Below are 27,930 nucleotides of genomic sequence, written 5' to 3' on the forward strand. Positions count from 1 at the left end.
TATCAAAAACATTAACAAACCTTTTCTTTGGAGAATCTATCGCTTCAAACTTGCCGATTCGCGAATTGCGAATTCGTTAGACTGCAAAAAAAAATCGTCGAAGTTGACTGTAAATTCCGACCAATCAGAGAAATCCTCTTTTTCGCGGGTTTACGCGGGGGAAGTACTGATGGGAAGTCTCCTCGTAGGATAATATTTTTATCGGCCTATTTTTAGGATTTGAGAGTGAGTTTAATAAAGTATTATTTTATTTTTATAGTTTGGTTGAACTATTTAATTTATTCTAACATTATCCCTATGTGTATAGAATGTTTAAATTAGATGATTGTATGGGGATTAACGCTGGCTGTGATATTTTGAATGATATGAACTCATCTGATGAGCACCTAGCAGCAGTCTGTGATAATATTTTCAATGATGATTCTTACACTAAGCTTAAGAATTAAATGGTAAAATTTAGTTTTCAGTGTGGTTATTGTTAATAACATTCTATTCAAATTATTAGTGAAAATACTCCACCAAAATCAAAACGACAAAAACCAGAGACAAATATTTGCAAATTACTGCCGCCATTTATATTTTTCAGCTACTCTTAGATGGCGCAGCCGTAGCTTAAAAATAAATGTTACGGTTTCCGTTTCAGCCCCCTTTTCAACCCCTTATCACAAAGGTCCTCGTTTCTCGAGAGAAACCATGGAGCTTCTATGGAGAAACGGTAGCGTCGTCATAGCTGAACGTACTCGTCTCACACTAAGAGCCCGAGCTCGATTTGAGACTGAGCCCAGGCTTTATTATGAGAATGATACGAGCCCCGAGAAGAGACCAAAACGTTGTGGTCATTTAATTTGAGCCCGAGATGAGACCATTTGTGCATCGGTACTATTAAAATATAGTAATTTGCTGTGAGCCTGAGCTGCGTCCAATATAATATAGTGTGTTACTACGAGTCCGAGCTGAGACCATTTTTTTGAAACGAGTCCGATATGAGACTTTTTAATTTTTAAGAGACGGTTATGTGTCCATTTTTGCACGATCATGTTCCCCTTGGCCACTGGGGAGCGCTGCCGCGCAGAGAAACTCGGGCCGTAGCCGTAACGCGTTCTTTCTCACCGACACGACCAACTTTAATTACGTGCTGTTTGTGTCGTAGCTAATGAGCGAGCAGCGCGTGATCACAGTTGGCCGTGTTGCCCTTGAAGAGAGCTCTGGCCTACTAGGTTCTTGGAGGAATAAAACAAGTATACAGGAGTTGCGGAGAGCTGCGAAATCGGTTTCGTCAGTGACTGTGAACTCGCGCGAGACGGAGGGGTTCAAACGCGACTAGCGCCAGCTGCATACGGAATTTTGCAACTATTCTCATTTTATATCATTGTTTTCGCGTAGTCTGGTTTGTTTTGAAACATTTCTAAATTCTTTGCGCCTTTTTCCTAAATGACTCGTATTTGTTTGGAGGAATAAAACAAACCAGACGACGCGAAAACCATGCTATAAAATGAGAATAGTTACAAAATCCCGAATGCAGCTGGCGCTAGTCGCGTTTGAACCCCTCCGAATCGCACGAGATCACGGTCACTGACGAAACCGATTTCGCAGCTCTCCGCAACTCCTGTATACTTGTTTTATTCCTCCAAGCTAGGTTAATACATTATTGGCTATTTCGGATAACGTGATTTCACCCAATCGTTTTCTGATTGGTACAAAGTGAACTACCTTCTAGAATTTTCGAAATTTGTTGTAGTGAAGGGAATACCAGACCTGGTCACCCGGCTGTTTCGTTTGACTTAGGATTTATATATCAATATAAAAAAAATATTAAAACTTCAAAAAGATATTAACAGATTGTAATGAGCCCCGCGAGTTACGCAAATTCTTCTGAGACTGACACGAGCACAAGACAAGCTCAAATGTTTAGGGAGAGGAATTGTGAGTTCGAGACGAGCTCTTGTGTTTGGGATAAAAAAAATATGAGCCCGAGACGAGCTCTCGTGTTTAAAAAAAATTTTGATGAGCCCGAGACGATCTCTCGTATTTAGGAAAATAAAATTACGAGCCCGAGACGAGCTCTTGTGTTTTTGGGGAAATTATTGTGAGACCGAGACGAGACTAAGGGCAAACAAAAATTTTGGTGAGACTGAGCCCGAGACCAAGTCTTAGTGTGCAGCTATGGTTAACGGTTAGTTAAGTGTTGGGAGCTGTTGACTCGCGTGGCATGAAACGATTGGTCAAAATACAAATTAAATTTAATTAACCCTAGTTAACAATAATTATTTAACATAACTGTAAAATTAAAATTCTGAATTTAAAAATAATAACAAAAGAGGGGCCGCAGACGAAGCTTAACTGAGACCTCTGGACGGAACATTCTGTATGTGACGTTTCGAACCACGTGACCACCATTGAAATATACAGGCGGAAGTAAGGAAAGGATGTTCCGTCCAAATGCTGAGTTGCCAGGTAAAAATGTTAATTTTCGGCCCCCCAACTTTCAACATGGGTCTATTGATTTAAAATAATTTTGTATTTTTGTAACCTTTTGATATTCGCAAGGATTCTATATTTTAGAAGAATAGGAAGTGATGGCGCTTTCGCGCCGGGAAGAAAACCCGCGACTGTGCAGTAGCTCTTTCCATAATTACCCAGCCAAGGTCAAATATCGCTACCGTGAAGGCGCCAAAGCCCATTTCGCCGTTAAACGATTTGGCCTTGGGGGGTGAGTAAAAGCGGTAAAAGTGTCGTCACTCTTTTGCAAAACTCCACGCTCTTCCCGCCAGGCCGTTTATACAGGGGAACCTAGTCAGTCAAAACATGAACCTGTATGATTCTGGAAGTTTATATTGTGGCACAGCTCCATGGTGGCACTGCGTTGAGTTTGCAAGTTCTCTCTCCACTGATTTAAGGGGTTTTCTCCCGAGCTCTTCGGTTTCCCCTTCCATAAAAACTTGTTAAGGTGAACGGTAATAGCAAAAGTAGCATAAGACCCAAAAGTGTGTCAACTGTACCTTCGCGCCTATTAAAATTTCTAGTGAGACCTAGTCACACTATAGACTACTAGTTGGAATAGTACTAACAACTTTATATTTAGCCTATGGTCTGGCGCGATTTTCTCTCTTCGATTTATTCTACTTTTGGTAATAGTTAGTGTAAGGAGCTGTTGGTTCGCATGGCATGAAGGGGTAGCCACGACCCTCCTACGCATTGTAACCCGGCCACCTGAGTTAATGACTTTAAAGTCGCTTGATGACTTAGGCCTAAGGTGGTGCCTTGGATGAATAAAAAAAGCTTCGCTTCCTGGATTTGTCGCTCGTACTTTCCCCAACGCTCGGCCGTTTGCCCTTGCCCGTTAAAACGCGCCGAAGCGATAGAAAAAAGGTGGTACAAATTTATAGCGCATGCGCCGCGAATACGGAATATGACCTTTGGCTATGACGTAATCAAAATCGCACCTGTTTCTTTAGACGTATAAGTTTTTATTTATACCACCAATGCAAAGTTCACCGTTTGGTGGCGCGACTCGCGATTTTTTTTGGCGCGTTTTGACGGCCGCGTATTCCGAAGAGTGACACAAAGAATATAAAGCCCCAGGAATGGAAGGTGTAGCTCCGTCTAGTGGAACTTTTGCGCCTCTCGTTTTTAAAGAGAGACCGGGTTGCGTTAACCGTTTCCGGTTACTCTGATTTGCTTTGCCGGAAGTTTCTATGGCAGCCAAAACACGCGGCCAATCCTTCCATTCCTGGGGCTTTATATTCTTTGAGTGACATATCCAGGAAGCGAAGCTTCTTTATTAATCCAAGGTGGTGCCTTGGGTATTAGCCTAGCTGATTATTATTATTATAAGTGCAATTAATGAAAAAAGTGTATAAAATAGCCATTTTTATTTAAAAACATTGATTGCACAGTACCTACATCTTTAATCGCAAAGTAGTATTTTTAAAGGAATGTTTTGTTTATCAGGGTTAAATTATTAACGAAAGTTATAATTAAACATGCAAATACGCTCGGAAAAGTTTTACGCGTCAATAACATGGTAACACTTGATTTGAAAAATAAATAGGAATGTAACTTCATCGAGGATGTGACTTGTGACTAGATGACGTTCTTGCGTGAACTCCAGATTTTACTTCGTCCAAAAAGCTGTAATATAAATACAATTATTTTGTTGCGTCCTAAGTCTTTCATTCGCGAGTAGTAGCAAACCTCGGACCATTCATATCCAAAGGGAATCGCAACAACGCAATATAAATATTCGACACCTTACGACAATGGATTAAATTTGGTGGCGCCATCATTTGTCGGTCAATATAAACTTTTAAGGTTCCTTTTAAATATAATTACACAATTCGTAAAGTTTTTAGCAATTAAACTAAATATTGATTTAATAAGAACCTTCAAAGCTCTTATTCATAATAATTCGTAAAATATTTCGAATTTGAATTAAATACTAATTCACAAAACACCTTTAAAACTTATAGAACAGCATGCCACATCACTGGACTTTTAGCAAAAAAATACTATTAACAAATGGTACTTTTACGAGTCCCATTGGATATAAGAGAACGCGTGATGTGCATGAAAACAAGGTTTAATACACCTCATAATGTAGATTGATGAAGTGGCCATTGGCAAGTGCAATAATTTGGGAAGCGGCGGTTTGCCGCGGTTTTCGAAAGCTTACGTGTGGAACATGGTGAAGCAGACGCTATTTTAACAGGGCTGCCATACATTTTCTCGTTCTAAATTATTTATTGCACATCGAAAATGTATGGCAATTCTGTTAATCAGTCGCTGAAAAACTTTGTTGCCATACATTTTCGATGTGAAATAAATAATTTAGAACGAAAAGACAAGCTTCCAAAAACCACCACTTGAGGGAAATAGGAATAACGCCCATTGGTCAATTTCAATTAGAACTCCATTAAGATGGAGAAAAAGTAAGGAGTAGTATGGTTAAACAGTTTTAACATGTAACTCTGATATTTCCATTTTACATGTGGATAGTTCATAAATGTTGTATTTTCGCAGTTGATAAATCAGAAAAAAAATCCAGAAGTTTATGAACTTCTCACATCATCTGAAAGGACTAATAGGCGTTTTTTCTTCAGTCACTAATTTCCCAGATAGTATCTCAAGACTTTCTTAGAACAATTAAGACAGTAAAATCCCCCCCCCCCCCCCAAATTTTGATTTAAGCTCCACTATATAAAAGTAGTATAAATTGTTTGTAAAATAGAGGGTATTAAATTTAAATTTGGTGTCTAAGGCGTTTGGTGGACACCATAAGTTTGTTCTCAAAAAAATTAAAATAAAATTCCCCAAATTGAAACACATAGTATAATTTGGCACTGACTTTAGCAGTAATGGTATTTGTTATAAAAATATAGCTGCTTAAATATTTTGACTTTTGACCTTTCCAATTCACTGAAATTATGGAAATAAGAGTTGTTTTATTTTTCTTTACCTTTTTGAGTTGTGAATGGTGGTTGAGCCTAGAATTATCTTAATTCCTTGATGAGTTTTGTTCATACTATGCACCATCAGAGATTCCTCATAGGTAGTTCCCCCGATCATAAATACGATAACATCCTGGACTCTATTTCCAGTCTGTGGTGGGGTATTTAGAAATGGAAATTGACTCTCCCGTAACTTTCCTTTAATCAAATCTGTCAATGTCTCCTTCAGCAAAGGCTCGTGTTGGGTATAAATATTTTCAACTCCTTTTAAACCCTTGATCACTTTACGAGTTATTGTACGCATGCCATCGGCTGGCGATGGAGATGTTTTTGTTTCTCCAAATTCTAATATGTATCTAACGAACTTGAAAGAGCGATTAATTTTAGGTTAATGAAAAATTAACTCGATAAAAATCACTTAAAGAGAATACCTGAATAGATTTTTCTGGAAAACCATCCCGATCTTTAAGCAACTTAGTAACACCTTGAATATTATAATTGCTGCTTTTATCGAAACATAATGCGTAAAGCAAAGTTAATCTTAATGCATCATGATGGGTTATTCTCTTATCTTGAATCAAACGTGACACTTTCTATATAAAACATTAGCCATTTAATCATCTTAAACTTGATATAACGTTCATCAGTAATGAGTAACTAACGGAAAATGCATCTGAATGATCAGGAGCATTTCCAGATGCTAATTCTTGCTCAGCTTCGGAAACTTCAAACATATTGTGGGTTGAAACCAATCGTGATAATTCTCCTATCACAGTTACGTGTTTAGATACTGTTCCAGACATTTTTTTGAATTGTGGATAATTTTCCACAAAAGCCTATTATTTATAGAAGAATATTTATTTACAGCCTACGATAAAATTTAATCAAATCTTATACTTTCATATCCGCAATAGATTCTACTTTTTGTTGGGATTTGGTTTTTCTTTGAAAATCTTGCATAAGATCTTTGATATTACTGCCAATTTCTCCAAAGTTATGGTGTAGGTTCTATTTGAAAAACTATTATTTTAGCTGTTCAAGAGGTTTTTAAAAGTTTTAAGCTTTTTATACCTGCGCATAGAAAGTATCGTGTTCGGATGATAGAACTAATTCTTGTAAATCCCTGCTTATGCCCGGTACATGAGCTAAACTAACTCTGTTGTTGTGAATTGTCAGAAGTTCGTGTACCATTGCTTGATATGTCCACTGATTTAACAATGGGGTTACAGGGTCTCTACGCCTATCGACTATAAGCAAAAGAGGGGGTATCTCGCTCCGTCTAAAGTCAAATAAGGATGAATCCTTATTTGAAAACTGTTTCAAACTTTCGGCTAATCTTTTAGCCATATCTGAAGAAGCTTGGTAACGAATAACATTGCAGGATTTCTTTAATGACAACAAAAGAGCTGCTAAGCCTTGAACAGTTCGTGATAGATGATTGGAGTTCCATATATTGACCTTCAATTAAAATTATTATTCATACTTAATCTCAAGAAGACATTATCATTTTATTACCTGGTAACATCCAACTATATTCAATGAAAATAGGTGAGGGCTTATAGCTAAATAGTCCGCAAAGTACTCTTGTATTTCTCTGACCGATTCTTGTTCATCAGCTTCTGCTAATGTTTTGACATCGCTTCTACTTATGACATTGCTAAAATCTAGAATTTTATGTGAATTAGAATTTAACTACATACTGCAAAGTTTAATGCTTTTTTACATAAATAATATTGCCCGTAGCGTGGACTTCTCAGTTCCTGAGAGAGTAATTGCACATTTTCAGGGGTAGGGCGTAGAAACGAGATGCATTTTAAATGTTTCATTGGTTCTCTTGATGCTAAGTCGATTCTTTCAAACAGGAAAACTTCCCTCTTCAGATTTAATATATCAGATTGGGCAAAAACAATGCTGACAATACTGAGCTACAGCAAAAGTAAATGAATAATATGTTACAAGTTATAGTTTATGGAAGATGGCCGAGGCTAATAGCACATTTGAGTATTATATTTATTTTAAACGTACAGTTTCCTTATCTAACAAGAAAACTTTCATTCCGGATCCACATTCATCAATCATTTTATGAACATAGTTTTTTACCGCAGCTATTACATTCATTTTTTTGGTATTTTGTTTCACAACCTTCAAAATGCAAATTGTCTAGCGCCAAACACAATATTTTTGTATATATCTTATGTCGTCTGCTTTCAACCTATTTTCTAGTAAGCGTAATCGCTAATTCGCTACATATAACTTTTAAGACTTGGAGTTTCAAGATTTCCATCCTCCTGGAACCTTGGATTAATAATACAATTATTATTGTGTATTTTCTCGACGGACCTTGAGCTCGGAGGAGGTCAAGACCAGTGTTGGAAATAAGGCACTGGAGTCGGTCAAAGACCAGTTAATTTTGGGCTATGACCAGTAAAATAAATAGAATCTGGGGGGTTCACTGGTCATAAAAACCAGTTTATTTTTAATTAAAAGTATAATTCTATACCGAAAAAGAAAATGAGAAAAGCGTTGCACTCTCAGTTTCTCACAGCCAATGAAATTGCGGATTTTGACTCCTAAATTGAGGGTATTTCGTGGCATCTGGCAGTAATGTAATTTGACGTTCTTCCGCTACAATCAGTCAGATTCGTCGAACTAAATGCGAAACATCTAGATCAATCATTAAGAATATGTTTAAAGGAAAAGTCGAAAAGTCCAGGTTGGGTAAAACTTGGGTCTATTTCAAAGATCATGTTTAAATGAACTCAAAAATATCAGTCGTAAAATTGTATTTTTTTTTTAATGATGAGAAATTAATTTTTAAACGAGCGAAATTTACCGGCCAAGCGAGCTGCCATTTTCTTTCACCTTCCCTCCGCAGACCGCACGCCGCACGCGGAGCAAGCGCGCGCAGGGAACAGAGCGCGGACAGCGCGTGATTAAAGTCGTAAAACGTCACCGCGAAACAAAATGGCAGATCGCTTGGCGGGTAAATTTGGCTCGTTTAAAAATTAATTTCTCGTCATTAAAAAAAGATACAATTTTACGACTGATATTTTTGAGTTTATTTAAACATGATCTTTGAAATAGACCCAAGTTTTACCCAACCTGGACTTTTCCTTTAAGAAAATAAGCATAAAAGACATTGCAATTTCTTTATGACTTTTAGAAACAAAAAGGAGTAAAACTGTTTTTATTCGAAGAACAAGAAGATGATGAAATATTTTTTAAAGTTCCTTAAGAAATGTGATAAATATCAAAGCTCTTTGGTTTGTGATAAATAAAACTCATTATAGTTCCTAATCGCTATTAACAATTCACTTTCAAAGGTAAACTGCGCCATCTGACAAACGCATTAAACATTGTCGCCATGGCTACGACGCAAATTTTGAAGAGGGAAAAAAAAGAGATCCACTGCGCATCACGTCGTGCGCAGCGGCGGTCTTTTAGTGTTTAAATTTCTGCGTCTAAAAGCATATCCGCAAAAATGGTTAAAAACTGCGCTTTTTCACATTGTAAAGAGAGATCTGGAAACGAAAAAAAATTCCCATTTCATAAGTATGTAATATTATAGTAAATATTTTATAATAATCTCGGAATAAGAGATTTTTTTTACACTAAGATTTCCTCTGAGAAATGCTGAATTACTAGGAAAATGGGTTTTAGCGGTAAATCGCGAAAATTGGACTCCATCTTCAATTACTTCATATGACTTTGTGTGTAGTAAACATTTTCTGCCGGATGAAATTTACTTTCAAAATGAAAGGCACCATTTGAAAGCAAATACCCATAATAACTAACCTATTAAGCCTATGCCCTAGCGCATATTGTCAAGAATAGATAATTTGACCATAAATTATGAAAGCCTGATTTTTAAGGTTAAAAATGGTAAGTGGCCAGTTTTTTTTATTAAACTACCTAGGCTCTTACAAGGAGACTACCCGAGGTGGTTATCACCGATTTTGTTGAAACTCGGGGGTTAGATAGACCTTATGGTAGTATGAAAATTGCCAACGGGAAAATTTGCAATGGGCTTTAGTTTTCCCATGGCAACCGAAAATGTTTTTGATCACTAAAAACAAAAATCACCATTTAAAAAAGCATGGGATTTTCTCGGTTTCACATGATACTTACTTACTTAAAAAAATTATATTTTCAAAACTTACCCGAAAAGGTAAATTTGACCTATTTTGGTTAAAATTGATCAAGGATTTTGGGTAAAATTTATCAATTTTGATTAAATTTTAACAAAATTTGGGTTACCGAGAAAATCCCATGCCTTTTTAAATGGAGAGGTCAAAACATTTTCGATTGCTATAGGAAAACAAAAGCCCATTGCAACTTTTCCCTTTGGAAATTTTCATGCTACCATAAGGTCTACTTAACCCCCGAGTTTCAACAAAATCGGTGATAATCACCTCGGGTAGTCTCCTTGTTAGTGCAGCTGGCCACAGGCTGGTCCAGTCATAGAATCCTTATTTTTCAGCCTGGCCAGGCTACCAGCCTTAAACTGATTATTCCCGCGATAAAATAATCCCGTGGAAATAGCAGCGAAACGATGACTTTAAAAAAAAACATTCTTATTAGATTTTCCTTTATAATTATAGTCTGCTTTGTGTAAATGTTAACAATAAATAGGTTTAAATTTTTTGGTATGGTTTAATCTTAGAAACACTCGAGGGGCTGATCACTCCGCGTAATCGGTGTACAGAGCCGTACCTTTGACTGTACTAATGGGATTACGCGTAATCTTTGAAGTCCCTGCCTTTGGCAGTGGTAATCTAAGCGTAATCCGGTGTACAGATTTTCTAAGAGTGGTTAGCCCCTCGGAAACACTACTACATTTAGAAAATAATAAAAAAAATTTGACATAAGTCGTTTGAGTAATTACTCTTACAAGATTAATAACACAGTTTTGAATCGTTGCTAAAAAAACCGCGTTTCAAAATATCAAAAAAACGCGTTATCGGGTTTCGATAAAACCAAAAGTGGATATGACTTCATGTTTTAAGTCGTGTGTAGTTTAAATTTTGGTCATAATTATCGCCGCCTACCGACCGAGTTTTAAATTGAATATATGAAAGCTGTCTGCTAGTCAAAATTATATCTGCGCAAAAGCTGAAAGTTCAACCGAAAAACCTAGAAATTCAAAAGTTTTCTGCTACTTCTTTACATATTTAGTTTACGGTTATTAAGACTGATGGCGCTATATTTCCTAAGCTCGAAGCCTATACGCGTCCAGCGACGAGCTGGAGACCCGAGACCGCCATTTTTTTTTAATTTTTGAAGGGATAGTTTTTTTTAGTTTGACGTGGTGGAGATGGCGTTACGGTCGAACGACAGCCAACGAAATGCACAGGCTAAATTGACGGTTCTAATCGGCCCGCACAGAAATATTATAAAAATCGTTCTAGTTATTTCTCCCAATTCTATGGTCGTAGGTTCAAAGGTTCAAAGGTTTTTATTCGCTCAAGGATCCTATGATTCGCTCACGCACAAAGTACCATGGGTTAATCCATTAAAGTACAAAGCATAGATATAAGAAATGTATATAAAGGTCTAGAAAAATTTCGGGGCGTCTAAGCCTAACATAAAATACGGAATTGACCCCTAGCAGACACCGAGGAAGGCACGTGACCAAGAGCGCGAGCTCTCTTAGCATTCTTAGCATTTTAGTACTAAGTGCTTGACCTTTCCGCAGGCCGTAGTCTTTAGACACCATCTGTTGGTGACTTTTATTATAGTTTTTAAGCCGGAGACAATGGCTCTCGCGACGATAGCACGAGCTTTCTTACCGATAGATAGCGCGTTATAAGGATAGCCTGCAGAAATTACGCGTTTCTGCTAGCTGTCACCTCCGTATTCACTCCCTTTGAAATATTTTATCTAGACCTTTATATACATTGCCTATATCTATGGTACAAAGTGACTAAAGGATGGCCAACAGCGCGTGATGAAAGTTGGCCGTGGATAAAAATATTGGAAGATTAATTGACTTCCCCCAAAGAGATAGAAAAGAAATATAGGCACTATTGTATCTCGCGAAGTTGACCGGGATTGAAATACATTATGCCTTTTTGAAAATCAACTGTCATTTGATGTAAACAAAGGAAGGATAGATGGCGTTGCAAATTCTGCCCATCTCCGCTTTCATACATGCGCGGAGGGAGGATGAATTTTCCCGGTCAAAAACAGGGGTGCCTTAACGCGTAATCTTCCCTCTATTTCTTTTCTATCTCTATGGCTTCCCCCTTTTACCCCTCCTTTCTCTCAAGTATTTTCTATCTCTATGGTCCCGCCCCCTACAGTTTTGGGGGACCTTTGGGTGACAACAACGGGTACTAGGGTAGAAAGGTGACTCGTGAAGGACTGGGAGGTTAAGTTTGTCGCTGTTAGCGCGACCTTGCCGAATTTGAAATCTCATTTTAGATCATTTCCATCTTTTTTTCTCGATCCTTACTGTGCTTGTTGTATTTCTTTTAAGAAATTACAATGGGAGCTAACAAAATTGCCGTTGTTGGATCTGGAAATTGGTAATTTATCCGTTAAATGTTCACAATTATAAATTTCAATTACTTTTTTTGTCTCATTTTGAGTATTATATTTATTTAATAATAATTGCATTATAGGGGGTCTGCAATTGCCAGAATTATTGGAAATAATGTACAAAAATATGACGCGTTTGATAATACCGTTAATATGTTTGTCTATGAGGAGGTTGTAGATGGTCGTAACCTTAGTGAAATTATAAATACGGAACATGAGAATGTTAAATATCTCAAAGGGTACAAATTGCCTGCTAATGTTGTAAGTACTTATTACTTCAAACATCTTGCATACAATAAAATCAGTCTAAAATATTTTTAATACTAGGTTGCGGTAACTGATGTATTAGAAACATGTAAAGATGCGGATATTTTAGTATTCGTTTTACCTCACAAATTTATCGTTCCCATGTGTAAACCATTGGTTGGTAACTTAAAACCTTCAGCTGTGGGAATATCACTTATAAAAGTAAGTTAACAAGGTTGATCTTTGATTGACAATATCGTTAAAACTGATAAAGCAATCTTAGATTGTTTATAGAACAAAGTGTATAAAAAATATATTTTTGTAGACTTCACTATCCATAGAAGTCTTAAAAATGATAAATGTACAGACTTGTTCAAAAATTCATGCTGCTAAATTTTCCATACTTGTTTATTAAATTGAAACCATATAGTCTTATATTTGAGAAATTGCCTGATACTAATTCGTAGTTTGAATGTGCTTTAATACGTTTTTAAATTGCTATAGGGTTTTGATATTAACCCCGAAGGTGGGATAGAACTTATTTCTAATGTCTTAAAAAATATGCTCAACATCGAAATGTGTGTATTAATGGGCGCTAATCTTGCACCAGAGGTAGCTGCAGAAAAATTTTGCGAAACTACTATAGGTCAGAATAATATAATAGAAAAATCTAAACTAATATATAGCAGTCATAACTGTGGTCTCGTAAATTTGGTAAGAATTCTTACAAGACTGGAAAAATTTTGTACTTTTCAGCTCTGCTTTTTAAATAAAGTTCTTGTAAGAATTCTTGCCAACTTAGCGCACCCTATGATTGTTAGGATAGATTTATCCAAAAATAATGAAATTATATTGTTCTTTTAGGCTGCAAAAACTCTGAAATGGGCAGACTCTTAAGGGACTTAATTCAAACTGATAATTTCAGAGTTACTGTTGTAGATGATGTTAGTACAGTTGAACTTTGTGGAGCCCTGAAGGTAAAATTCGATGAAATATGACTCATTGCGTATTTAAACCCTATAATTAATTTATTTAGAACATTGTTGCTTGCGGTGCTGGTTTTGTAGACGGTTTGGGTTACGGAGACAATACCAAAGCTGCGATTATTAGAATAGGTTTAATGGAAATGATTAAATTTGCGGAAACTTTCTATCCTGGTGCTAAGCAAAGCACCTTTTTCGAAAGTTGCGGGGTTGCTGATCTCATTACGACTTGCTACGGTGGAAGGAACCGCAGAGTTGCAGAAGCTTTTGTAAAAACTGGAAAAGTAAGTGCCATGAAGTGTTTTTAAACTTAACCGCATCAATTAACGTATCACTGTTTGGTTTTTAGACAATTGACGAACTTGAAAAGGAGTTACTCAATGGGCAAAAAATGCAAGGGCAGCAAACGGCGGAAGAAGTATTTATGATGTTACAAAAGCAAGGGATGGAGGAGAAGTATGTTGGGCCAGTGGTATATTTTTTAAGAAACAAGTCATACAATTTTATATGTTACAGGTTTCCTTTATTTGTCGCAATCCATAGGATTTGCCACAAAGAAATACCTCCGGAAGATATGATTTCGTGTATAAGGAATCATCCTGAACATATGTAAATACTCAAATATCATTGAATCCATTTTAGAACAAAAAGACTGTAGAAAGCACAAAATATTCTAAATTGTCATAATTTTGGCTATCTTTTGGGAAAGTTTTTTTTGAGATTTTTTTTTATTGTGGTAGCACTATTGCTGCATTTTTTTCTCCTAATTGTGTAATGTAAAGCGAACTTTACAATTTGAGCTGAAAATATGTACAAATGTATTATAATTTACTCAAGTTTAGAATACAAATATCTAGTTTTCAAGAAAAACTAGTCTATATCACAAAAATGAAGGAAGTTAGTTCAATTTAGATTATTATAGATCAACTTAATTAGAGGCCTTAACGCTAATATGAGCATCTAAGATTTAATTAATTATTTGCAGCTAGTTTGAAAAATAATGCGCTTAAAAATATTGAAAATATTGTGAAATACAAGATTAAAAGGCAAAACTTTTAATGTTACAAGTTTCAACAGTTTTTCACACTTTCCATAAATGTACATAACAGCAAATGCGTTGGTATGAATGCTTAATATGTTTAAATCTGGGTTATTATTTTCAAAATGATACCAGAATTTAAAAACATAATAACACTAGAGTTCCAATTTTTTAAATGAATTTAAGGTCAGATACTTTCAAAACCAAATATTTAAAAGTAATTTTTTTTTATATTTGGTAAGTTACAAATATGACAAAAGTAAAAACTAGGAAGTGGAATGCTTATCAGTATTGCTGAAAAAATTGGACAAATTATAGAAAGTTTTAGGAGGCATCGGAAGACGTATCGCTTAGCCAGTCCTCCATATGTTGCTGGTCTGTTTTCTCTTTCTTCTGTTTTTCCAAATTAGCAATTATGGTTTTAATTCTTTCTTGCAACGACTTGTAATCAAAATGACCCCGTTTTTCTCCAAAGGGATCCTATCAATTACAGCAAATAAAATATTAAGCTTGGATACTCAAGAAATTGTGGTTAAAAACATACCATCATCTTGAGTGTTGTAAGGTGCATGTTATTGTTGATAACGGTGTTATAATATTCCATATACTCCATGAAGGACTTCTCCATCACTTCTCTACATTAGAAATAATTAGAGGCCAGTGATTAAGGTTTTAGCATAATATTTACCTAAGAGCTGAAGGGCAATTTTTCGAGTCAGCAGAATTTCCTTCCATCATATCACAAACAGCTACTCTAAGGGTTTCGTGTCTTATTATGTCATTGTAACGGCTACTGTCACAAGGACTTCTTTCCTAATGATACAAATTTCTCATTCAGAATCTAAAACACTGAAATAAAATCTTCAGGACTTAACCTTTTCAAATCCTGGTTCGTTAAAGTAGGGTTTTTCATTCAAAAGAGACTGAATAGAAATTAAAATGCTAGAAAGTGACTGAGCTGGACTCCATGCTGGCCCTGCCCATGTTCTGAAAAAATTTACGTTTACAACACAATAACATATAACAAAATTTTATTTTATATACCCAAGAATGCTTAGGCACACTTTCCCATTTTTATACAGATTGGGATTAAAGCGCACTTTGTTTTCACAAGTAGTCATTAGCTTAACACGAGGCGGTCTTATGGGATAATCTGGAGGGCATCTTAATATGAAATAAAAGAACCCTCCTTCATATGGCGTATCAAATGGGCCAGTCAAAAGAGCGTGAATCTAAAAATTTAGGATTTTTAAACCTATAGTCTTAGGTTTTTTTAGAGGAAAGTTTTATACTTTTGTCAAAACGTTTTCATCAGGGTAAATGAACATTCCCGGAGGCGGAGACTGATATATTGACATAATATCTCTAAATTATAAATATTTGACATTAATTTATGGTTGATACCAAAGGATGTTATAATTCAAACCTTTTGATTCTTTGCAAACATGATGGGCTGGGTGCAGGAACATCAGCATCAGCAGCCTCAGGATCCCATTTGATAGTTTCGAGACTAGATAATCCAGCAAAACCATCCAAACTAATTCCTAAATGAGCCAGACCCGATAGGGGCTTATGTGCTGGGGTTGTGTTTGAGTTCATGGTACTAACACTAACACTATTTTCAGATTTTGTACCACTTGACTTTCCAGCATTTTGTCCATTTTCAGCCATATTTTTTTAACACTTATTTATTCAAACTTTAAACAAATTATCATTATTTGAAGCTGGGGTATCTTTCACGGCGTCAATCCATAATAATAACACTCAGCTGGTAAGAAGAAGCTTTGGAGCAGTCTGGACTAATAAGTTTGCCAAAATGTACCACTTGGTGCGCTGATTTTTGTAAATTTTTCAATGTTTTTTTTTGTAAAATTAAAATGTCCAAGGCAGAATAGAATAAATTACTACTTACATCATAATTAACTTGACTTGGTTTACAATTTGTAGTATTATTACTTATCAGTACCTTTTACTTTAGTCTAACCATAGTCGCGGCTTTGGCTGAAATACTTTCATTTATTTTTAAAGCAAAGCATGACGGCATCAAAGTACAAACGCTAAATTAACGCAACAATAAAGAGTAACAATAGAAATACATTAATTGGAAAATGGCTAAAGCAGATATTGATGATATCGCTTTTCTTAATGGTAATTATTGTCGTTGTTCATCTTCCTAAATAACTATGATCAGATTATTGAACTTTATTACAATCGTTTGTAGTTAAGCCTTGGTCTGTCATTTAAGTTTTTTGAAGCCTTTGTTGATTTCCAGAATTTTGAGTTTCTGTGGGTGTTCAATCAATGATGATTGACAGAATATCTTTACAATCTCTCTATCCTACCACAGTTAAAGCAAATTATTTGCTTAAAGTTCTTGTATAGTTTTATGATACATTTATTGGTGAAATATACAGCTACCAGTACATCACCCTGTTAAATTGTACATTTAAAAAATTGCTATAGCTTTGTTCGTATCAAACTTTTTAATTAGAGGAGTTGCTAGTATAATGGTTCTGTAGTAGAACTTCTAGCTTCTTAGAGATTTTGCTTGGCAACCATCCAGAGGAATTGGTTCCTTCAAATTTAGATTTAACCCCCCCGTAGAATCTCCTTCCTTCTTTCCATCACACCCTGCCTATTTTTTGGTCTTCCTCTCCTATCCCCTTGCTTCAACAGGAAGCATTCTATTTGCGAATCTCAAAATGCTTTCCTAACATGTAGGTAAAATATTTCTGGGTTTTATGTTACCAATGTACCAAAATTAAATTTTTTTTTGTTGCTCCTCCCATTTATGTCCACAAATATTTGAAGCATAATTTATTTCCCAATTAATTTATTTTAATATGTAGTGAGTTGTGTAGTTTAAAAGAGATCAAATGCATGCAAATCCTTTCTAGATACCCGCAGATTCTCGGTACTTAGCCAACTGTTTTTTTTTCTTTCAATAGGGAAAGATCTAATTATAGATTTTTTACAATTTTTAAGAATACATATTCAAAAGGATTTAAATTAGTCATCTGGGTTCATTTAGTCCCATTTAAACTTAAATATAAGTTTTTAAATTTATGTTATTCTTGAAAGTAAATCAGAGGAATCCAATTTTGGGTATGAATTGGAATGTTGTATTTGATAATTTAAATTAAGGGTGGTTAATAATTATATTATGGTAGGGGGTAGTCAGAATACTCAGGTTTCAGCTACCAGCTCATCAGGTATTTTTACTATTGGATAAATATTAATGTCATTTGTATCAGGCAAAAAGAAAGTATTTATGTAATTTTATAATTTAGTGCGATTTTTAAAGGTGGTAGTGCCAAGAAAAACACGTTGCTTGTACATAAATCAGCCAGCATGGAAAATGTTAGACCGTTGGTGTGTTCCAAAGGCCAGACTCTATGTGTGACTTCTATCGTGTTAGCTGTCCTAGTCGCTGTAGCTTTGATTGCCGCTTTTGCAAGACCGTATCCGATAGACTGCGACAAACTTCCTATTAAAGATGACGATAATGATGATGAGAGTCCAACAGCGTCGCATCTTGCTTCTACAGTATCTGGTCCTACAGCCAGTACTGGTATAATACCTTGTAATTTTTTAAGCAATGTAGAATTATTATTACTTAAGCGTGTTTTATTTTAAAGGGGAAGCTTTTCCATGGCAGAGTATTAGACTTCCGGATTTTATAGAACCGCTACATTATAATATTTTTATGCATCCAAATTTAACTACATTCAAAAACAAGGGCAGTGTTAATATTACCTTCAGGCTAACCAAAGACTCCGATTTTATTGTGCTACATACAAAGGAAATGACTATAGACGATGTCGATGTTTGGGCTCCAGATGATGATGATAGAGATAAAGATCCAGAGGAAGTGGATATTTTGCGTACTTTGGAGTACCCACCCCATGAACAACTTTATGTGGAATTTAAAGACAGCCTGGAAGCTGGGGTCAATTACACCATTGAACTAGATTTTTCAAAGGCGTTGGAGGAAAAACTGGAAGGATTTTATATTAGTTCTTATTCTACGGACGATGGCGAGAAACGGTAAGCTTAAAGTCTTTTTTTGTAGTTTTAGAAGTTTCCTATTGGGTATTGAGGTTGAACAACTCTTTCAAATTCCGTCTCTTATGAAACCCAGAACTTAAAGATCAGTTTATAATTATACTTTAATTCAATAAGGTTTATACGAAGAAAAATGAGAAAACCACTTGCTATAAAATAGTATTCAATGACAATTTTGTTATAGGGATGGTGAGGTACCAAGCCTCTTTCTGGATGAGTCAGGGGCCTCAAGGCAAGCAAAACATTCAAATGTTTTTCAATATTCGGCCCGTATATGAAAATATAACCACTTAACTACCCAATAACGATATAAATAACACTATTGCCCTTCTAATTAAATATATAAAGCTAACTGCATGAATTGGCATTCCAGAATGTTCGTACTACCATTATATGCGTAGTAAGTACCTGGATGCAATTTGTACCATAATTTATTTCAGTTTTGGTACTTGATAGGCTATTTGTCAGTAACTCTTAAATAATTATAATTAAAGCTAGTTGTCTTCAGTGGGTTGAACTAGCTTTATTTAAAGTACCAATAACCTAAGCAGAAACAGGCCTGTACCCAGCCGCCAAAACTTGCAGGCGCTCAAATTTCTTTGGGGGGGGGGGGGGGCGCCGATGCCTTGACACTAAAAATCGTAATTTTTAACTCTCACTCCTGAAATTTAGTAAATATACCAAAATTGGCTTTATTTTGTTATTTTTTTAAATTATGAATTTTGACAGAATATTTTATTAAAAATCCGGCTAACCGATGTTATATGATATTAGTTGGTAGTTGATAAATCAATTTTTTTTCGGGTCTGTCGGGTTGGGGATGCTCAAGTATTCATTTGGGGGTTCTTAGCATCTCCTGGCGCCCCCCCCCCCTTATACGGGCCTGAGCAGAAGGTACTGATATATGAATAAGTTATTAGCATATAGAGATAAATATTTGGTGATGTAAAAGTTTACAGTAAATGGTTTGTTTTGCTGCCTGGGCTTCCCATAGTAATCTATAATCAATCATTTCACTACCGTTTACAATACCTATATTTAAAGATTAGCTTAAACCTTTCAAATATCGTAAATTAATAATGGATATATGAATAAATCAAATTTATAATAGCTTTACTAAATAGTTGCTAATTTTATACTTTATTACTGTATTTTAACGCATTAAAAATGGTTTGCATCTTATAATTATAATTTTTTTTGGTTTTAAACTTTGTGTTCTAGAATTTGATCATTATATTCTAACATTATGGAAATTCCTGATTGTGCATTTCAATCTGAATGTTTTGACTTAGTGCATGTGTAGATCTAACAATACTACACTTACACGTATGTTTTTTACTGATGCATTTTGTTCAGTTAATTAGACATACTAAACTTATTTTTTACCAGTATAAAAGGAATGAAATTAGTCATTATATATTTTTGAAATATTTTTTTGTATTATTAATTTTTATTATGGAAGTATTGAAACTGGAAATAAGTTTTTCCTGTCTTTTTAACTTTCTTTAATACAATAATTGCATGATAATAATTTCATAGGAGCTTTGGAAAAATATGAGATTTATTTTTAGAAGAACAAAGTTTATCGTTATTTTGCGATATTGTGTTTTTAGATTTTTGGCTACTACCCATTTTGAAGCCACTGCAGCTCGATCTGCCTTCCCCTGTTTTGATGAACCATCAATGAAAGCCACTTTTGAACTTGATATCGTACACAGTCGTTATCATAACGCCTACTTCAATACACCTTTAATTGAGGAAACTGACTACGGTAATACTGACCTTTTCATTTCGAGCTTCGAAACTTCAGTGCGAATGAGTACCTACTTGGTTGCCTTTGTTGTTTGCGACTTTAAGGCCAATGAACAAATGACGGAAAGTGGAGTGCAGGTAAACTATGCTACTATAATTATAAGACCAGTTCCTTTTAAATATTATAGGATTTTATTTAGGTACGAGTACTTGCTCCGGAAGAAATGCTAGATCAGACAAAATTCGCCCTTAACACTGCTGTTGAGATTTTGGATCATTTCCACAACTTTTTTAGCATTGCTTATCCTTTAAAGAAATTAGATTTAATCGCTGTACCTGATTTTGGTCCTGGTGCTATGGAAAACTGGGGTTTGATTACATTCAGAACGACGGCTGTTTTGTTCAATCAAAATGAATCTTCAATCAGTAAGATACGAAAATAATTACACTCATTACTTTTCAGTTTTTAAATTGTGTCTATTACAGCTAACGAAGAAAACATAGCAACCATTGTAGCCCACGAGTTGGCTCACCAATGGTTTGGCAATTTAGTGACTATGGAATGGTGGAATGATTTGTGGCTAAATGAAGGTTTTGCTAGTTTTGTCGAAAACCTTGGAACTAATCACATTCGGCCTGACTGGAAGATGGTAACTGCAGTTAAATTTACCAATTTTAGGGTTACCTATTTTCATTTAAAAATGCATTTTATGTTAGATGGATCAGTTTACTTTGGTTACTACCCAAGATGCTTTAGCGTTGGACAGTTTAGAGAGTACTCACCCCATCTTGGCAGATGTGAATAATCCAACTGAAATTGAATCAATTTTTGATGCAATTTCTTACAAAAAAGTGAGAAATTAGTATAAAATTTGAGCTATTATAAATTTTAATGGTTCCTTTCAAATCAAGGGATCCGCAATTATTCAAATGCTTGAGGAATTTCTAGGATTGGATTTGTTACGCGAAGGTTTAACTTATTATCTGAATAAGTACAGGTTTGACAATGCCGAAACTGAAGATCTATGGGATGCGTTCACTCAGGTTGATTTTATTTTAAAACCCTGCCAAAGTATGGTGTACTTAAGATATAATTTTATTTCAGGTTACGCCAAAATCAGCCCATTTGAATGTAGCTGAAATCATGAACACATGGACTAAACAAAAAGGCTTTCCTTTACTTAAAGTAGATGTTAAGTGGCGTAAAATGGCAATTTCTCAGGAAAGATTTCTTTTGACGCCGCACGATGGGGAAGGTATGAAAAATTACTATTTCAAGGGTTTTCTTTTTAATTTTACCTCTATAGATGGAGAAGAAGATGACGAAGCTGATGAAGATGATATTTCACCATTTGGGTACAAATGGTACGTTCCAGTAACATACATCACCAGTGTGGATCCTGCCGATGATGAGTTGGTTTGGCTAAATATGACTGATGGTGAATTTTCCTTGGATGAAAATGTCGATTGGGTTAAAGTGAACGTAAACCAGACTGGCTTCTATCGCGTGATGTATGACAAGGAAAACTGGAAAAATATTATTGAAATGTTGCATGAAGACCATAAAAAGTTATCTCCAGCGGATAGAGCGAGTTTGATTGATGATGCTATGGTTTTGGCGCGGTATGGTAAATTTTTTTATTCTCAGCCTGTATGCTGTGGAGTAATCAATTTGTTATGTATTTCCAGTGTTGGAACTCTGAATACCTCTGTGGCTTTTGATTTAGTTGACTATTTGAAAAAAGAACGCGATTATGTTCCTTGGGAAACCGCTTTTATCCATTTTGACACCCTAGATTCACTGTTGCAAGAAAGTCCGGGGTATCCCGCTTTTCAAGTTGAGTTCCGTAATATATTCTTTGAGTTAAATACCTATTTTTATATATTATTTGCTCTTTGTAGGAATATATTTTGGAGCTCTTGAAACCTCTTATTGATTTAGTCGGCTGGGACGACGTTGGATCTCATTTAGAAAGGTGTTTATTATCAATTTCTCGCCTAAATTTCATTAAGATGTAATATTGTTTTTGAAGGAAATTGAGGGCTTCTGTTTTGGCTACTGCTGTACGCTATGGTGACACTGATTCCATAAAAAAAGCAACTGAATTGTTTGAGCAATGGAAAGTAGAAGGAATTCGGTAAGAGAAGGAGATAAAATGCTGGGTTACTGAAATTAACTTTTTTTTTTCAGTTTGTCACCAAATCTTCGCAGTGTGATCTACATGGCAGGTGTCAAACACGGAGATGATGATGATTGGGATTACTGCTGGGGAAAATACTTGGAATCCAATGTTCCATCTGAGAAACATTTACTTCTTACCGCTTTGGGAAACACTGATGATGTTTGGCAACTCTCGCAGTACGTGTCATATCAGCTTATTTATCATTCTGCACTAAAAAGCTTTTTCTTAGGTATCTGGATTATTCTTTGGATAAGGAGAAAGTTCGCCCCCAAGACGTAACTTCTGTAATCACTGTCGCTGCTCGAAATCCTATTGGTCGATTACTGACCTGGAGATTTGTGAGGAGTCACTGGTCTCAGCTGCTTAACATGTAAAGATGGTCATTCCTCTGTACTTTATATAAAAATTATTTAATATTGTCTGTGTGCAGGTTTGGAGAATTGTCATTTTCACTCGATGTTATAATATCGGAGTCAGTTTCTCATTTCAGCACCGAATTTGATTACAAAGAGGTTTTATAGCCTTCATATTTAGGTAGCTAATATGTGCAAGGTCAAATATTTTACAATCATTTTTCCCCAGGTGAAATCGTTTTTCTCAAATGTACAAACTGGAACTGGAGCTTCTTCAGTGAAGCAATCTTTGGAGCGGATACGAGCGAATATTTATTGGAACGAAGAGATTGAGGATGACTTGATTGCGTGGTTGAATAAACATATCCACTAAAAAAGAACAGGCTGCGTTTAGGCACTTTTGGAGTACAAGTTAGTTACAAAAAAAATTGGCTTCCCTGCTTTTAGAGATTTAATATAAGTAATTGGTTGTTTTTTCATCAAATAACCTTAAAAATTCTAGGAGTCTTTCTCATTTCTACGAGTGATTTATTTTCGTTTTTTTCTGTTTACGGTTGGTTGAATGGTATTGAAACTCATTTTAACTTTTTTAAGAGTATCTATTTAAAAAAATCGCTAATGTTATCTGAAGACTTATAATTATTATTAGAGAATATAGGGGAGTATATCTCCAATTTGTATGTCTCTGTTAAAATCTAGTTGTACAGATAATTTATTTACATATACTGTACATGTATTCCCCCATTTTATGGATTGTTGAAAATGTAAAATACATGTAGTTTTAAAAAAGTTATAGTTGAAAAAAAAAAGATCATTTATGACATATTGTCTATTCTATAAAGCTTTATTAGAATTTTTTTAAGTATATTAATACAAAATGTCAGTTATTATTGCTTATGGACGGTTTTCACGTTGACCTCGTTTTAGGGTATGGCGGCCGCCATTAGACTTGTTCGCATCAACTACACTGTTAGATAGTAGCTTAATCAAAATGAGGAGGGGGTAAAGTTTGTGGCCAAAATAAAAGTAAGATAATGGCGGTTTCCATACCCAAACAATTTTGTCTATTGTAAAAAAAAATCCATTAATATATGCTCAACTTTTTCAGACTTTCAGAGCGTTTATTAATTAAGCGCCTTTTCATATACATTGTAATTCAAGTGTAAAGTTACATTTTTATGTATTTCTTTTGTGAATACATTTCTTGTCACCTTTGATTTTGTGTCGATCATTTTATGGCTGAAAATATACCCCAAAACCACGATGAGTGGTCCTATTTTAAAGATGTGACTGATTTTTTGTATAAATATCGATGGGTTTATAATACGAATATGACGAAAGTATTTTGTTCTGACATTTTACATGAAATACCACAAAATGTAAGATTTTTAGGACAGGCCTTGGGTTGAGTACTTGAATATTGACCAATTGTAAGTAACCTTGCAAAAAAACTTGTTTTGCGATTGGTCAATATTCTTTGTTCATAATTTAAGTAGAACATATCCATGTGCCTGAAGTTTAATTTAATTTGTCAGTGGAAGGAAGCACTACTTCAATTGTCATACAATGAAATGAACAACATACCATATGGATTTATAAAGGTATAATTGATATTTAAAATTGATAGAAAATTATTAATTTTTATTTTTTTAAGGATTCTTGGCCTTTAGATTTTATTGAATTTTTGAAAAAAGGGATAGAATTTGGTGCTTTTCGTTTTGAACAAAATGAAAACACAAATTCTGATATTTTCATTGAAGTACCTTCATCTTTGCAACGTGGAATGAGCCCTAAGAAATTGAAGGAAGTGATAGAATTGGCCAAAGTAATTAAAAATGTGTGTCAACAATTGGGATGTTCTGCAGTTCTCGATATTGGCTCTGGATTGGTAAAATTATAAAAACATTTAAAATACATAAATCACAGTGTAAATTTTGTTTTCAGGGGTATCTCGGACAAGTTCTGCATGCAAACTTTGGATATTTTATTTTAGGTGTAGAATCTGATGCTGGACATTATGAAAAAGCGCAACAAAGGCAGAAAGTTATAGATTGTCCAAACATTCAGTCAAAGATGTATCATTTATTTGAAAACGATGAGGAAATGGAAAATATTTTGCAAAAAATTCCAAAACCTGTTCCATGTAGTTGTTGTAAAAAACAAATAGCACCAAGTAAGTATTCAAACACTTAAATAAGTTTAGGTTTCGTAATGTTATTTTTCTATTTAGGCAAAGATAATGGTTGGGTTATAGTAGGCCTTCACGCTTGCGGTCCCTTAACACCAACCATTCTGAAACTTTACTCCAATAAACCTCACATTAAGGGACTTATTTGTGTTGGATGTTGTTACCATAAACAATATGGTAAAATTAAATTATCTGTTAAATTATATAAAAAAGTTAAAAACACATTTTTATTATAATTATATTATAATTTTTAGAAAGTGGTAAGAGTAATTTTCCCCTGAGTCAAGTCTTAAAATCTGTTTTAAATACTAGTGATACAGATTCACATTTGATTCACGGTTTGAGATTAGCAGCTCAGGAAACTAAGTCTAGATGGAAAGAACAGAGTGATGATGACCACAAGAGACACATAACTCATGTAGCAAACAGAGGTGTTCTTGAATATTATCTTTGTAAGTATTCTTAAAATTTGATTACTACAGTTTAAATCAAATTTTAAACTTATTGTACGAAGCCAAGCTAGATACTTCTGTCTCAACTTTTCTTTGGAATAAACCAGGCCGGAGAATTCCTAAAAGTGCCTTTGTGGATTTCAAAACATACTGCAAAAAAGCTTTCCAAAATCAACCAGAGTTTCTTCAAGGTGATGTTCCAAAATGTTTGGTGCTTAAATTAAGTAGCTTTGCTAAGGGATGTTGCACCATTTAGAGTTACTCATAACCAGCGAAAAAGTTCTTACCTTGCTTGCAGTATTTGCCTCTATATAAGAAATAACGGTGTGTTATTTGCACTTTTCACCTCTAGCCAACATTTAGGATGAGCAATTTAATTTTGTTTTGTATAGTTGTTAATTTTACAGGGTTGCCACAAAATTTTGAGATTCGTATTCCCTGACTATTCACAGTTTCCATGACCATTTTAAGAAATTTTCCCTGACTTTTTAAGGCTAAAATTTTTATTTTGTTCAGAAGTTATTAAATTTAAATGGACTTATATTTCAGTGAAAAGGTTATTGCAATGTTGAAAAAAATTGCCAAACTTTCAAGGAAATAAATAATAATGATCATAGAATTTGTCATAGATCTAAAGTAAAATTACCTTAACAAAGTGTCAAATTTAAATTGAATCCCTCCCTGAATTTTAACAAATTCTTAAAATTCCCTGACTGTTGTGCTTTTTCCACTTTTCACCACCAAGCATATTCAGAATGAGGATTTTAATTTTTTTTGGTATAGTTGTTCATCTTAGGAATTCCTTTTTTTTTGTAGAAAATGAAATGAAATTAATAGAAATGTATGAAAAGTTGGAAACCTCTTTTCCCTTATTGGAGATTTTAACTGTAAGCATGTAAATTTGTGTTTATGTAAAGTGTCAATAACTTTTTTTTTGGTTTTAGCTTCTACAAGTAATGCTACAACCAGTTTGGGAATCTTTAATACTGAAGGACAGATGTAATTATTTGCTTGAGAGGGGCTTAAACAGTGATGTAAATTTTTTTGTGAATGATCAAATTAGCCCGAGAAATTTAGCAATTATATCTACAAAAATTACGAGATGAAAAAAAATGTTATTTTATTAGGAATAAATAATTTCCCTTTGAAATTGCCAAAAATATATGAAAAACAAATTAAATATTTAACTGATATTAGCTAAATAATCCTTTACTTCTGATGGTAGTAATCTCTTAAAGCCATTTTCGTTACTTATCCCAATTTCAATATTGTCAGGTGTCATTTGACCTTCAAACCCTTCTTTGAGAGTCAAAATAGCAGTATGTACAGCATCTTCTAATTCCAGCTCTTCGCTGTATCTCTTCTCTAAAAAGGTTTTGCCATTTACATAGTTTTTTCCCATTGCCGTAGCTTTCCAGGCAAAATAAGCACCCTAAAGCAAAATCCAAAATTATTCTACATTGAAATTTTATACCATATCCAATAATCAACTTACCGATGGGTCACACTGAAATAAGTAAGGCCTGTCTTCATCCCAGCCTGCAATCAATAATGAAACACCAAATGGACGCACTCCACTGGAAAATGACAACATCAATTACCAAAATTTGGGCATTATATTTGTAATTTTCATACCCTGATTGTGTATATTCCTGCATAATATATGCAACTTTTTGAACTAGCTGAACAGTTGGAATTGGTTCACCGTAGACTTGCACATATTGTTGGGCCAATTTTCTAGCCCTGCCTACTAAGAGCCTGCAATGTAAATAAACATTTAATGGAAGTTCTTGGAGATGAACAATTGTTTATTGAACCTATAATCAGGACCCATTCCACTGTAAACCATTCCTATGTGGTTCGTTATCATTTCCACTTTATGAATATTTTCTTCATACAAAATGGATTTGTGTTTCTTCTCCGTTGCCAAGACCACACCATTAGACGCTGTAGGAATAATTGAGATTATTTTAGCTTGGATATTTTTAAGCATTTCCATTTGATAATGCTCGAGATTCGTGTGATCAGTATTTAGTGTTTCATTCGCATTCTTTGATCTGTTCCAATGAATTTTCATACGTTCCATTTACTGGTCGCGAATACTCTTAAATGACTTAAGAAAATATCTGCTAATTTCAATCAATCAAGGTAGCCCTAAAAGCAAGTCTTAAACTTGTTCAAACAAGCTCAGAGAAATTTTAGCTCGATCACAACAGAATTAATGACATGGGAGAAAGATATCGAACAGTCAAAGATAAAACGTTATTAAATCTACCTTTTATTCCAACGGAAGGCGCACCGGCAGCTACTGCAGCCAATGCATACTCAATTTGAACCAATTTTCCCGAAGGACTGTCAAAAAGTAAGGAATTAACAATTTCACAAAATTAATTTTTTTTTATACCATTACCTAAAAGTTGTCAAAGAGAAGCTATATCTTTCATTTGACATGGTTTTGATATAAAATAATACTTTTTATAGATCTTCGAAATTACAATTTGACGTATAGAACAACGACCAAAGCTTCAAAAATGATTATTCACGATGATGATGAACAACTGATCGTGTCGTCTGCTTTTGCAAGACCAACTTTGATTGAGTAGAGTTATCTAGCTGGCCGTGGCCAGCGTGGGAAATAGGCGGTGGCAGTGGGCAAATGACCAGTTTAAAAATTGCCCTGAC

The 27,930-nt window shown here is 34.8% G+C and overlaps 6 protein-coding genes across 13 annotated transcripts; 3 read left to right on the top strand and 3 right to left on the bottom strand.

The window, feature by feature from the left end:
• Positions 1–3,853: 3,853 nt before the first annotated feature.
• On the bottom strand, positions 3,854–7,708 carry Vps45 (vacuolar protein sorting 45). The gene is made up of 9 exons (XM_090163526.1): positions 7,473–7,708; positions 7,171–7,372; positions 6,963–7,111; positions 6,519–6,905; positions 6,345–6,455; positions 6,110–6,283; positions 5,879–6,040; positions 5,456–5,811; positions 3,854–4,131 (listed from the first exon to the last, which is right to left on the bottom strand). The coding sequence occupies exons 1-9, from the start codon at positions 7,563–7,565 to the stop codon at positions 4,062–4,064; spliced, it is 1,704 nt and encodes a 567-aa protein (XP_090019652.1). The 5' UTR covers positions 7,566–7,708; the 3' UTR covers positions 3,854–4,061.
• A 3,974-nt stretch (positions 7,709–11,682) lies between these two features.
• Gpdh1 (Glycerol-3-phosphate dehydrogenase 1) lies at positions 11,683–14,768 on the top strand. Its single transcript, XM_090162423.1, has 8 exons — positions 11,683–11,974; positions 12,071–12,248; positions 12,315–12,455; positions 12,738–12,879; positions 13,098–13,210; positions 13,270–13,500; positions 13,566–13,672; positions 13,733–14,768. Exons 1-8 carry the CDS (start codon positions 11,934–11,936, stop codon positions 13,827–13,829), a joined length of 1,050 nt encoding a protein of 349 aa, XP_090018549.1. The 5' UTR covers positions 11,683–11,933; the 3' UTR covers positions 13,830–14,768.
• LOC149923089 (ubiquitin-conjugating enzyme E2 Z-like) lies at positions 14,335–16,039 on the bottom strand. Its single transcript, XM_090162424.1, has 7 exons — positions 15,682–16,039; positions 15,548–15,620; positions 15,300–15,487; positions 15,131–15,242; positions 14,944–15,068; positions 14,800–14,890; positions 14,335–14,735 (listed from the first exon to the last, which is right to left on the bottom strand). The coding sequence occupies exons 1-7, from the start codon at positions 15,924–15,926 to the stop codon at positions 14,580–14,582; spliced, it is 990 nt and encodes a 329-aa protein (XP_090018550.1). The 5' UTR covers positions 15,927–16,039; the 3' UTR covers positions 14,335–14,579.
• A 218-nt stretch (positions 16,040–16,257) lies between these two features.
• LOC149923090 (endoplasmic reticulum aminopeptidase 1-like) lies at positions 16,258–23,825 on the top strand. Of its 4 annotated transcripts, XM_090163953.1 has the most exons (20): positions 17,306–17,360; positions 17,426–17,467; positions 17,560–17,826; positions 17,894–18,302; positions 18,505–18,552; positions 19,934–20,210; positions 20,273–20,498; positions 20,559–20,722; positions 20,790–20,924; positions 20,985–21,116; positions 21,178–21,328; positions 21,380–21,695; positions 21,762–21,909; positions 21,975–22,048; positions 22,106–22,210; positions 22,264–22,431; positions 22,485–22,625; positions 22,686–22,767; positions 22,838–23,019; positions 23,111–23,825. In XM_090163953.1, exons 1-19 carry the CDS (start codon positions 17,321–17,323, stop codon positions 22,979–22,981), a joined length of 3,069 nt encoding a protein of 1,022 aa, XP_090020079.1. In that variant the 5' UTR covers positions 17,306–17,320; the 3' UTR covers positions 22,982–23,019; positions 23,111–23,825. The 4 variants fall into 4 exon arrangements, with proteins under 4 accessions (XP_090020080.1, XP_090020082.1, XP_090020079.1 ...); XM_090163954.1 differs by lacking the exons at positions 17,306–17,360; positions 17,426–17,467 and adding an exon at positions 16,258–16,403; XM_090163956.1 differs by lacking the exons at positions 17,306–17,360; positions 17,426–17,467 and adding an exon at positions 16,884–16,976.
• An 18-nt stretch (positions 23,826–23,843) lies between these two features.
• Positions 23,844–26,396, top strand: LOC149923091 (methyltransferase-like protein 25B). 5 transcript variants are annotated; one of them, XM_090163958.1, is made up of 9 exons: positions 23,844–23,987; positions 24,144–24,209; positions 24,263–24,496; positions 24,553–24,781; positions 24,839–24,973; positions 25,051–25,248; positions 25,320–25,439; positions 26,065–26,135; positions 26,193–26,396. In XM_090163958.1, the coding sequence occupies exons 1-9, from the start codon at positions 23,844–23,846 to the stop codon at positions 26,352–26,354; spliced, it is 1,359 nt and encodes a 452-aa protein (XP_090020084.1). In that variant the 3' UTR covers positions 26,355–26,396. The 5 variants fall into 5 exon arrangements, with proteins under 5 accessions (XP_090020084.1, XP_090020085.1, XP_090020083.1 ...); XM_090163959.1 differs by having other exon boundaries at positions 25,356–25,439; XM_090163957.1 differs by having other exon boundaries at positions 25,311–25,439; positions 26,193–26,390.
• Positions 26,344–27,815, bottom strand: Prosalpha2 (proteasome alpha2 subunit). The gene is made up of 6 exons (XM_090163962.1): positions 27,659–27,815; positions 27,524–27,600; positions 27,066–27,195; positions 26,884–27,006; positions 26,744–26,825; positions 26,344–26,680 (listed from the first exon to the last, which is right to left on the bottom strand). The coding sequence occupies exons 1-6, from the start codon at positions 27,697–27,699 to the stop codon at positions 26,432–26,434; spliced, it is 702 nt and encodes a 233-aa protein (XP_090020088.1). The 5' UTR covers positions 27,700–27,815; the 3' UTR covers positions 26,344–26,431.
• Positions 27,816–27,930: the final 115 nt, after the last annotated feature.

Source organism: Leiobunum rupestre, chromosome 11 (genome assembly GCF_980474605.1).
Source record: "Leiobunum rupestre chromosome 11, qqLeiRupe1.1.hap1, whole genome shotgun sequence".
NCBI lineage: Eukaryota > Metazoa > Arthropoda > Arachnida > Opiliones > Sclerosomatidae > Leiobunum > Leiobunum rupestre.